This window comes from Schistocerca serialis, chromosome 11 (genome assembly GCF_023864345.2).
Source record: "Schistocerca serialis cubense isolate TAMUIC-IGC-003099 chromosome 11, iqSchSeri2.2, whole genome shotgun sequence".
Taxonomy (NCBI): domain Eukaryota; kingdom Metazoa; phylum Arthropoda; class Insecta; order Orthoptera; family Acrididae; genus Schistocerca; species Schistocerca serialis.
The window spans coordinates 53295053-53307854 of NC_064648.1; the positions used below are offsets into that span (position 1 = coordinate 53295053).

Below are 12802 nucleotides of genomic sequence, written 5' to 3' on the forward strand. Positions count from 1 at the left end.
GGACTTCTCTGTACAGCAGCTCGTACTGCTTCAATATTCTCCGGCGAACAAACAGGCTTAGGCCGAGGTCGCTTTGGATCCAATACTGTTCCTTCCTGTACAAATGTATCGTACAACCCGTGAATGGTCTTCGTCCAAGGGACCCATCGTGTGTTAAACTGTTGTCGAAAATGCCTCTGAGTCACAACAAGGCTTTTCGTTTCATGAAAAAGTAACACAATTGCCGATCGTTGCTGTGTCGTTAGTCTTCCATTGTCAGCCATTGCTGGTTACAAGTCTCCTAGTGGCAGTATCGTGAATTACATGTCATTTCGTAACTCATTTGTTTTTCCAAGCTCTGCTGGTACTGCTGTAGAGATCCCAGCGGAGTATCTAATGTGCGTCGTAAATTGTAAAACAAACAATTGGTAACACTTTCGTATGCCACCCTGTAGTTAAGTTGTGCCGCAAATTCCTCTTCTCCCAAATTCTATTCAGTATCTCCTCATTAGTCACATAATCTACCCATCTAATCTTCAACATTCTTCCGTAGCACCACGTTTCGAAAGCTTCTGTTCTCCTCTCGTCTAAACTATTTATCATCCATGTTTCACTTCCATACATTGATACACTCAATGTAAATACTTTCAGACTTGGGTTGTGCAGTGTTCAATATAAAATTGAGCCACATTGTGTGAGCCTTGTTGTGAAAGATAAGCACAGCCTTCAACTTGCAGTTCACCTGGTCAGCAAAGTATGCCGGTAAAAGGATTTGTGGTCACATCTTTAATTTCATTGTCAAAGCAGAACCTCGCAAATAGCTGGGAAACAGAAGCTGTCAAGCATCCTCGGTGGCCTGGAAACAGAAAAAATTCATAACAAATGCTGGCTAACTACCAGGATGGTCATTTCTCTGCTCGGAATGTGTCAAAAAAAACGAAAAAAGTCATCCATGATAACTAGTAGGTGCCTAATACACACACACACACACACACACACACACACACACACACACACACACACACATGAGGAAGTGGACCTATATAATCCATACGAAGTTAATCCATCAGGCATTCCTAACGGGTAGACTCTAAAAGCCCCTTGAGCGAATTCAGGTTGGGCTCAGCTCCCTTACAGCTCTCACACTCCTCCTCCAACCTCTGGACAGCCTTATTCAGGGAAGACCAGGTGACATGTTGAGTGATCTTGACCCCACCAACCTCCAGGCTTGCTTATACAGGGAGGACCAGGTGATGTGTTGTCTGATCTTGACAACAGTTTTATAAATGCCTAAGAGGGTGTTATGGAAATAGTGAGCCAAAACCTAACTAAGAGCTTGATTGTCAGTCTCTAAACAAAATTCCTTGTGTTCAAAATAAAATCTGAATTTCTTAAGGGCAAACATAACCGCCAAGGCTTCCCATTCATACATAGAATATTTCATCTCCACAGGTGAAAGTTCCGGTGCATTGCTATAGGGCATCAACATACAACACTCCTGCCATTCTGTTCCTGCAGGAGGACAGCTACCAGTTTCTACTCCAGAAGAATTAGGTGTCTGTCTGCAAGAAGAACACGACCTCAAACTTGGGTTTGTCTAATACTAGTGGGTTACTAAGCACCACCTTAATGGCTTCAGAAGATTTTGGATGACTTTCATCCCATATGAAATTTCTTAAATCATTGAGGCACCCGACTAATTTAATAAAATTCGGCACAGACTTTCGAAAACAAATTTGTCATGCCTATGAACCGTGCCACACCTTTCTTATTTCTAGGAGCTAGAAATTTTCGCAAATCACTAGTATGCTCCTGGTCAAATCAATTCAATCAGTGAAACTAAGATGTCCCAAGGATGAAACCTATGTGCCAGTGTTATTTTAGATGGTTTCACAGTAAGTCCCACCTCCCTCTGGTAAACCAGAACTGCCTCAAGATGTTGCAGGTGTTCAGACAGACTAGAACTGTAAACAACCATGCCATCTAGATAATTAGACACACACTTGAATGTGAAATCACCCATAACACAATCTAGAAGGCAAGACATAATGGTAACTCCTGTTGACAAACCATAGGGCACCCTGTTAAAATTGTGGAGGCTCCAATCTGTACAGCAGGCAGTAATATACTTGGAATCCTCTGTTAACATGATCTGATAAAATGCGAGATTGAGATCCAGGACAGCAAAATACTGAGCCTGACTGAACCAAGTAAAAGAATTATGCAGATTTGGAAGTGGCACAGATTCCAAAACTACGTTCTCATTAACTGCACGATAACCCACAACAGGATGAAACACTCCACTGCTGCCCATAGGTACTGAGAATATGGTAGAAGCATAGGCTGAAGTTGAGGGCCTGATGACCCCATTGAACAACACATTATTAATCAAAGCACATATACATTTCATCTTTGATGGAGAAAACCTCTCTGGAATGTCATTTGTAAGGCAAATATTGTACTGGATTTTATCGGTGATGTCCAATCTGTTAGTTAACATCTGCGGTAACCGATCAAAAACTTCCAGTACCAGCATCACCTCTACTGGATGAAGGTGACTAAGCTCAAATGGCGAACATTACAGTAACACACTATGAATTCCTGTGGCAACCTGACAGGAGCACAATGTGAATGTTTCAGCTGGGTCAAATTTAAAATAAACAACCCTGCCTTGACAAACTAGCACAAACCCACTACCACTTATAAAAACACACTGCAAAATTAAGTTAACTGAAAGATTTTTAGTTACTATCCACTTCACAGGCCAAGAAAATTTTCCAATACTCGGTTTTGCCAACCAGAGGCAACATGTGCCCAGTGAGAGCTCAACATTGGGAGGACAGATGCAAACAAGGCAATTCACAGGTATGACGGAACTTCAAATGCCACAGATAATCTAAATGAGAAACTGAACTACAAGAGTTGAGGAGGGCACACATTCGTTCCTGGTTAAGTTGTACCCAGAGACAAGGCAGGGGTTCCCGTACCTCGGACTTGGCACAGATCCAGCCCTTAGGCAGTAGAACACTACCGTGCCTCTTCTATTCTGTGTGATGATGGCTGTTTGATTCTCCTTCCATGTAACCAGACATCGCCATACAAAATGCCCCACTTTGTTACACTGGAAACACATCCTACACTTTTTCCTTATGGGTGGTCACCTTTTAAATTGCTTGGAATCTCGATTCCCATCCTGATAATGACACTTAAACCCCATCACTGCTGGTCTGCGAAACTCGGACTTCAATAGCGGACACCAAAGCCTCTAATTCAGTAAAAGATGTGCATTTATTAGTGAAGGTAATCCATGAACAGTCCTGTGGCTGCATTTCTGTAATATATTATTGAGTATTTGTATCTCTGTGACATGAAATTCCAGGGATGGAATGGTCATATGCATTCATCTATGAACCTAGGAAAAGGTTCATGAGGAAACTGCAATAGCCAAAAATGTTTATGCCTGAGTAGCCTCTTAATACGAGGTGACAATTTCAGGCCAATAATTGATTTTTACAACTCCCTTGATGTTGCACTTTCATGTAAAATTCGATTGAAAACATGGCTTAACACAGGGGGTACAGCGTCTGAACAACAACATTGTCAGCGATGGCCAAAGTGTCAGCATGAAACATAAATTTGACCATGATCCATATGATGGATTTTACCTGTCTTTAAATTCTACATTGAAAGTTCCATTATAGCTTGCAGCAGTAACATTATTTGGTATGGTAATTTCCCAAATGAATTCTCCTGAGGTCCTTATAGGTGTCCGTAGCATTCCTACTACTTCCAGCAGTTACATGTCGGTGGGAGAATCTTGTTCACCACCTATTGCTCCTAATTTGTCTAAATAAAGGCAGCTGTCCCTGTAACTGCAGAGCTAATGTAATCTGCTCAGAATAGAGATTACATTGTGCAATACCGCACAAGTGATTATCCCAATGGATCAGTTGTGCCTGAATTATATGTATTTGCTTATGATGGGGCTGACTACTTTCTAAACACACTACATTCTGACACAAGATTGTCATGGCCAGAGCTCAGGCAGCTAGTGCAACATATACCTCCATGGTGCAGTTGGTACTAATCACCAAGGGGTGGTCCACAAGTTGGGCACACCGCCCTTACATGGAAGCTGACAAACTTTTAATTCTTAGATAAACTGTTGATTTTTCAATGAGGACAAACTGGGACAGTTGTGGGACCCCATGTTCCGCAGTGGATACCTGCAAACACACACCTCGTAGTGAATGACAGTATGACACCTTCCCCCTTTACTTCCAGGAAAATAACCATACTCTGTTACCAACCAAACATCCAGCAGGAAAAGGGGAAATTAAGTGGAACGACTAGATGGATTGGGGTTCACATGAGTCTCCATTGTTTATTAAAATGTTTTTATTTAAGAATAATAACTAAAGTCAGATACATTAGCAGGATTACAAACACCACTCCGAACTTTCAAATTTAAGACATTACACACCTTAGTTTAGTGACAATTTAAATAAAGCAATAGTTAACGACTAAAGCTGTGTCTGACACCAGTTCTTAGATTTTAGATTCAAAATTTCCATCTTCACAAACCGCAAATGAGAAAATGCTTCAACAAATGAACAAATAATTATCTAGAAACAGATGGCTCTTTAAGATAACACAGAAGCATAACTCATCTCAAAGGTTAAAACTGAATAGCTATACTGGAAGACAGAGCAATTTATAGCTGCCTCGGGACCCCTAGAAAAAGGAAATTCTTAAAATACACCTCCAAGTGCATCTAGATAATTTAATAAAGTAAACAGGTGCACTGATTTCTAGAGCTACCTTCGGGCAGACAGACAGAGCAAGTCTCTTGAAATCTTGCACCAGTGAGCAGTTAAGTAATTAACAAGAGAATGAGCGTGCACCGATCGATATAACTGGCTTCAGACACAGTGAAAATTCTATTAAGGGATACTGTAGAAAATCCCTAAGTGATTCAGTATGTGAATGTGCATGCATAGCAGCTCAAGAACACCCTTCAAAAAGGAGAACCAGTAATTAGTAGTCAGAACCTACTTGTAGCAGTAAATAAATAACAGGTGAGAAAAGCTCACTTCATGACAACTTTAAAATAACAAACACTTGAACAATTAAATCTGGTAAGCAGTAACTCACCCAGAGATGGAATAAATTTCTTTCACTCTCCACCTCACAAATGGCCAGTGAACGAACATGAAAAACATTCAGAGCTCAGTAACACTTGATGGTTTTACACACTTTTGCTTGTTCCAGTCTCTGAGCGTCAAATGTGCCTGTTACTTACCAACAGGCTATATTTTCACAAGTCTGGATGACATCTGAATGTGACGTGTGATTCACATAGAGATGATCAGCATGTGACCATTCTAACAGTGCTCGACAGTATGTACAGCAAAGGCACTCGACCCAACAAACCCCCAAAAATCAAAATGTACAAAATTTTAGTACAATTTTCGAATAGTGATTTACGCAACTTGAGTGAAAGCAGCCTATCGGTAGCTGGCAGTGGTGAATTCCCTGAGGCTGATATACAGAGGCAATGTTAACAGCCACAGCATGATAAGCATGCCCTGAGTCCAAGTCCAAAACAATCAAAGTGTGCCACAACAGTAGAAAACTGGAGCAGACTAAGGAGCATCTAAATTCCACTGTCATTCTCACTTAATACAACTGCACGGCCACGATAGTTGGGTAGATCAATGGACTCGTCAGATGATTCTCATCATAAACTCGGTCTAAGGCTAAACATTGTCACGCTTAAAACAGTATTCAGGATTACCAAATCATCGAATCCACTGCTAAACATGGGGAATTGAATAGCAATAACAAGCTTGTCTAGTTGCTAGACACTGCCCTAACCCCTTCCAAAGCAATGCCACAAGGTATTAAGTCATGCAACACAACTGAAATCGCGCAGTTTTTCAGATGAGAAAGCTTGTTGCATAATGTGACTTCCACAGAGAAGAACAAATAGCAAATACAGATAGCCAAGACCACACCAATGTACTGTCTTTCATTAACCCCTGTGCCTGCAATTATTAACTTGACAGATCTTTTGAAGGGCTATTAGTCACTCCATTCTGTCAATTGTGGCTGAATGGCAAATACTGTCGACTTACCCTGCGTGGCTCTTATCATGCCCCATGGCGCCCCGAGCTCCAAGCCAAAGAAGTGACATCACCAAGTGCAGGATGGGAATTCAAAGAGGTAGCCCGCCATGCCTCAGATAGTAATAATAATAAAATCATAATGATCATTATTTGTACTAGTATATTAGTATTATTGTAGGCAATTAATACAAAAATCAATTAATAAGATGTCTTTCTATCTTTTGCCCAGCATCTCTCTTCAAGGCATCTTCTTTGCGTACACCATTTTGCTTCATTATTTTGTCGATATACTCTTTCTGAAAGTTAAGTGGTCTACTTTGTTTCTATCAGTAAGACGATTTCCAATAAAAAATTATTCTTTGGCTGCTAATTATCTAACATCCTCAACAGATCCCAATATCAGTTTAATGATTTTCTTCGTATGCTATCACTGTTTCATTTGTTCTCATTCCAGCACTTCCTTTGACATTATGGGTTTTTCAGTCTTGATATGCTTGTGCTGTTCCATAAATAATCTTTCCAGAACTTTGTCTTCTTTTGAGATCAGCAAGTAAAACCCATAGTTCAGATCCACAGAATAGGACTGGTGTAGCCTGTAGCCTACTCTCTCTTTTTGTTCTGTTAGAAACGTGCTTGTCCCACCAAAAGGAATTCATGAAGTTAGAATAGTATTAAGTAGTGTGCCAACGTAGGGTGTGTGCGTTTAATAATTTTATCATAAATAAGCATTCAGTGCAACAAGGTTTTGATGTAACTGTTCTAGACATTTTATTATTCTGATCATAAAAGTAGTATGAGTGATGTGGCACTTGACAGTCCAGTTTCTGCTCCCCCACACGGTTGGTGTAAACTGTATTGTAATTTGATATGAACAACATTGATTTTATGAACAACATTGGAGTCATTGTTTCAGGTAGTAGCTGTGTTATTTTACTTCATTACACTACCATTATATGCATATGTAGATAATGAAGCTAGAAAATATGATTGAAAACAATAGCATAGGGAGAAGGCTGAAATGAAAGATCATAATGAATTTTCAAAGGCGTTGTCATTAATCAGTCTTACAATTTTTTGCTGCCTCCCATTGAAGTATACCATAGTGAAATCTTCACTCAGAATTTTGAACTCAAAAGAGAACACTTAACAGTAACTACTATTTAGTTATAAAGTAGTGTGATGGTTGGGGTTTATCTGTGTGATACATTTTATATAATATGGGAGGACTGTGACTGCTTAAAAGTACTTATTACAGTTTGTTATTTTTGCCACAGGGCCAAGATTATCCATGCAGCATGAATGTAAAAGAAGAGTTGGAAGAGGGTGTGAATAAAGAGGTAATTTTAGAATTTATATGACTACATGGAAGTAATCTTGTTTAGCTGTGGTGAAAATAATGAGATGGTAATCAATTGTGTGTGTATTCACTTTAGCAGTCCTGTTTTTACTTTAGGGTAAAGATAACAAGGGTTACAGTATTACAGTATGCTCCAGGTTGGAAACGAGGAAACCGGTAAAATAGAATATTTTGTTACACCTTACCCATTTTTGTTACACTTTACCCATATGGATTTAAACATTATCTTTGAGCAGGTGAAGTAGTTTAGCTTGTGAGTTTGTAGAATTGCTTCTTTACGTTATAAGCACAAATAAAAATTAAACGAGATAGCATTGATGAAGTCATATGAAAATTGGTACCAAGTTCCAAGACTCAAGCTATGATTTCCGGTTTTAATGAGTAGTTCCCTTAATGGTTCCGTGTATGTGAACTCCAGCATTGGATGTTTTTATTCACAATGTGATACTGCTGTGACAGTTACAGAATCATTCAAGAAAAATCTACTCAAAGTAGTGCAGAAAAAGTAGGTGATCCTAACCTGTGAGTAGAGACTAAGATGTCTGTGCATACATTGCAAGTGGTATGGACAGGCAGTCTTGTGAAGTACTTCTGAACAGTTTCCTGAACGCTGTCGTAAGGTGCTAGTTTAACAGCGCACACAAAATTGAAATAGTTGAAACACTGCAACTATAAACAGGCTTGTCCTTACAGATGGTATTAGTAGAGAGAGGGGCTAGTGATCATGATGCCAGCACAGCAACAATGGTAAATGAAACTTCCTGGCAGATTAAAACTGTGTGCCGGACTGAGACTCGAACTCAGGACCTTTGCCTTTCACGGGCAAGTGCTCTACCATCTGAGCTACCCAAGCACGACTCACACCCCGTCCTCGTAGCTTTACTTCTGCAAGGTTCGCAGGAGAGCTTCTGTAAAGGTTGGAAGGTAGGAGACGAAGTATTGGCAGAAGTAAAGCTGTGAGGAGGGGGCGTGAGTGACATTTGGGTAGCTCAGATGGTAGAGTACTTGCCCACGAAAGGCAAAGGTCCTGAGTTTGAGTCTCGGTCCGGCACACAGTTTTAATTTAACATGAAGTTTTATATCAGCACACACTCTGCTGCAGAGTGAAAAATCTCATTCCGGATGGTAAACGAGGTTAATGAATCCTTTAAGAAGGCTAGGTGAATAGATTTGCTAGAAATAGCAGGTAAGTAGTTGTTAGCATCCCATTTAAACAATGAGAATGTCATTTACTTCCAATATGATTTACGTAGAGGAAAATGGACAAACACTAAATGGGCTGTAAATCACACACTGAATATGTATGTGGTGAGTAACTGGATTACAGACAGAAAAGACCCACTGTGATTTAATGTCAGAATTCGGAAAACACTGAGGAAGCAGACTGTTGTTCACTCAGTTCAAAAAAGTATGCACAGTGGTGACAGGCAAGTGCTAATGGAAATTCTTCTGTCTGTAAAAAGATCTATGCGTGAAGCATACAACTACCACCATCATACATGAGCAACAGATTTTACAGAGAACATGAGGCATTTCTGGTCAAAGACTTCTATCCAGGTAGTCACTGACCAGTCTGGTGTGGCCTTGGAGGAAAGCAGATGATAATCACTAACCCCTCTCTGTATTGAGTTTTCAAGTTTCTGCAGGAGGATCATACAAACATATTGTTCTTTCACTGTCACACAGACTCCTGTATTGGGTACATAGTAATAGGATCCCTGGAGTAGAGAAACAACTGGAAGAGTTGAAAACATAGTAGTTGCCATGTCCAAACAGAATCACAAATCATTTGTCCAGAGAGCACTCAACAGCATTGGCCTCATACTTAGCTTGCATTTATTGCAAATCTCTCGCCTAGTGCAAAGACCCAGGCAGCTGAGAAGAAGTTCAGGTAGCTTCTGTATATAAGAATGGTGAAAGAACGTACCTGCAAAATTACAGAACAATATCGTAATGCTTATTTGCTCCAGAGTTCCTGAACATATCCTCAGTTCAAATATAATTAATTTCTTTAAGACAGAAAAGTTTCTATCCACAAATCAGCATTGATTTTGTGCAATACTCATCTTGGTCCTCTGTAAAATTACATACTGTGAACCATGGATGATGGGAAACAGGCTAGATTCCACATTCCTATATTTCCGGAAAGCACAGTGCACCACTGCATACGTTAAATAGAGGTATGAGCATATGGAATAGGTTCCCCGATATATGAATGGCGCAAAGACTTCTCAAGTAACAGAGGCCAGTACTTTGATCTCAACACTGTTTTCTCAGAGCCAAGAGTATCATCAATAGTGCCACAGAGAATGGTGCCATATCTATATATGAAATGATCTGATGAGCAGCATTCTGTTTCTGTTTGCTAATGGCATTGTGTGTGGGGAAGGGTCATCACTGAGTGACTACGAGGATACAAAATGACTTGGACAAACTTTTTATTTGGTGTGATGAATGGCAGGTGTAGAAATATTCAAGTAAATGCAGATGAGTAGGAAAAACAATCCCATAATGTTAGAATACAACATCAGTACTCTACAGATTGACAGTCTGGTCAATAAAATGTTTAGGTATAACATTGCAGGGGCCGGCCGGATTGGCCGAGTGGTTCTAGGTGCTACAGTCTGGAACCGTGCATCCGCTACGGTCGCAGGTTCTAATCCTGCCTTGGGCATGGATGTGTGTGATGTCCTTAGGTTAGTTAGGTTTAAGTAGTTCTAAGTTCTAGGGGACTGATGACTTCAGAAGCTAAGTCTCATAGTGCTCAGAGCCATTTGAACCATAACATTGCAAAGTGATATGAAGTGGAACAAGCACATAAGGATGGTAGTAGGATGGGGAATGATCAACTTTTTTTGTATTTTGAAAACTGTGGTTCATTTGTAAGGGACGCTACATATAGAACACCATAGAAGTGCCTAGTAGTAGTTATTGTTGTTGTGGTAATAGATGCCATCCACGATGCACCGTTTAGTGGCTTGCACAGTTTTAATGCAAACGTACATGCACAGCAGCCAGAAAGAAGATAAGCAAGCTGCAGATTCCATGTGAAATGCATTCTCAAGCTTTATAAGTTTGGAAAGCCCGTTTGTAAGGCTAATAAGTTGTTAACTGGCGTATCTGACAGAGCCAAGGATCAGTCATCTGCTTGTGTCATGAAGAGAATACATGAAAGAAAGGTAAACATAAAATTAAACTAGAGGTGAAGCTGTCATCAGCCTGGAGGTTTTGAACACTGGAGTTCTCCATTACACACAGTCCTGCTGACTACCATTTGCTGTTACCCTCTTTCCACCTCTGACCTGATTTACCCAACTAGTTACAAAGTACCTGCCGTTCAGTGATCAAGGACCTTTGGATATGTAGTGTCACAATTACCTATTGAGCCACCAAGTACTAGAAAAAGGCAGAAGCGTTTAGCAGTAAAGTCCAGATTTATAATCCATATAATTCCATATGGAATGCACTCCAATAGTAGATGATGGACACACCAGAGGTCACATGACCATAAAGTGTAGTTAGCAGATTCAGTTACACAAAAAACGGTGCTGAACTGACACCTCTCTGCCATCCGAATTGTTCATTTATGGGACAGTGGTTTGCACATGTATAGAAACAGGCAAAGGTCATTCCAGTTTGTAAGAAAAGTCACAGGAAATACGTGCAAAACTACAGACATACCTAGTTGGTGCAAAAATCTTCTTGGATGACTTTCTGATCCTGTATGATGGCCCTTGAAAAAATCAATTCATTTGCAAGAATGAAAATGGATCCCATAATTACTGGTCATGTGAAACTGTTTAGTCTGCTTCTCCACAGTGCTGCCACAATGTAGTCAGCCTGTAAAATGAGACCATAGTCTGAAGCAGTATCTGTGGGAAAGCTAGCAAAGTTGATGTGCCTTTCAATGACTCAGCACTTCTGCTATGCAGTTAGTCATTGCTTTATGCTTTAAATTACATGAAAACAGTAAGATACATTAGAACTGAATGGTACAAATGGATAGGTGTAATGTACCTGCCATTACCACATTGTAAACTATACAAGTACCTTTTCTTGTGATGGTGTCCAATAGTCATAGCTAACCCACAAAACTTATGGAATGAAAATGAATGTTTGCATAACTGCCTACTTATTTGTGGCAAAAAGTATTTTAAGTATAGTTATATGTTGGCAATATAAGAATATTATTGAGTCTGAGAATCCTACTTTCACTACTGTTTGGGGGTTACCACCAATAGCATGTGCTTTCATTTATTGTGCAAATTTCATCCATATTCATTCTTGCCCTTCGTCTCCCTTCCACTCTTCTGACGCTACCATCCCAGAGGTGTGTCATCTGTCTCTTCAGTGTACATTCCATGGCTTGCTAAATATTTCAAGGGTTTCTGCTCAAGGTTTCAGCCAGCTTTGGTCCAAGAGTATTTTGATCATGACAACTTTCTTGGAGGGCATTACATTCAGGAACTAGAAATACATCAAGAATTTACTGTTAACATGTTGATGGTAGTATGGTCTTCACTTTGTATGCAGTCTGACTAGCGTGCATTCATCAGAGGATCTCAAACAACTGCCTAGCCTAAAAAACGCTTGCTTTGTGTAGTGCACAACTGACCCATCAAGTATTCCTACAATTCTCCACCTCATAATGCATTTCCAGCAGTCTGCAGATTGGGCAGTCAGAGAATCGATGAAGCCTTTGGTTGAGACCCTCCACTCACGCCAAACCAAAGGACTTGAATCAATTCTGGGAATTCTGATACAAACTGTGTGTGCTACATGCACTTATGTGTGACACAGGCGCTCTTCGCCATTTGTGCTACCTCTCAATATAAACTGAAGACGGCCTCAGAACCCAAACGATGAGTATCATAAGCACCAACATCAGCCACAACTTGTAGACAGCCACACCCTGTGTGTTTCGTAGCCACAGGCGGGACATTTTCCACATCTCAGATGAGGCTCCATGGCAGACATATTCAGTACACATAGGAGTCATTTCCAGTCCTGGATGCTATTTCCCTAAGGAGCTCCATAACGCATTTGATGCTGGAGGTCCTGATTAACTAGAAAACTTCTCTCCACTTGGGCCTGTCTGGACTCTGATGAATGAACACCTGCCAGTCCACTCGCAGGGCCAATGGGTGAGGCAGCCTCCACATTCACTCTCTGCCTCAAACAGCACTAACTGTTACGACCCATTCGTCACCATTTGGTGAGGACAACTCAGCCACATTGGGTACACCACAAGGTGTGTTGACAGCAGAGCAGTGGGCAAAATAGGTGGCACCTTAGGCATCCCATGTGATGAGCCAGATTCTCGGCCCCCACTACTACA

At 40.5% G+C, this 12802-nt stretch overlaps 1 protein-coding gene across 6 annotated transcripts in view; it reads left to right on the plus strand.

The window, feature by feature from the left end:
* LOC126427299 (putative zinc finger protein 66) overlaps nucleotides 1-12802 on the plus strand; it is a 138579-nt gene that overhangs the window by 6937 nt on the left and 118840 nt on the right. For 5 of the 6 annotated variants that reach the window (XM_050089601.1, XM_050089600.1, XM_050089605.1 and 2 more), the window contains exon 3: nucleotides 7382-7444. The exons of the other annotated variant lie outside the window; for it this stretch is intronic. In XM_050089601.1, coding sequence (XP_049945558.1) covers nucleotides 7382-7444 — 63 coding nt within the window. The remainder of the gene's footprint in view (nucleotides 1-7381; nucleotides 7445-12802) is intronic. 6 annotated transcript variants of the gene reach the window in all.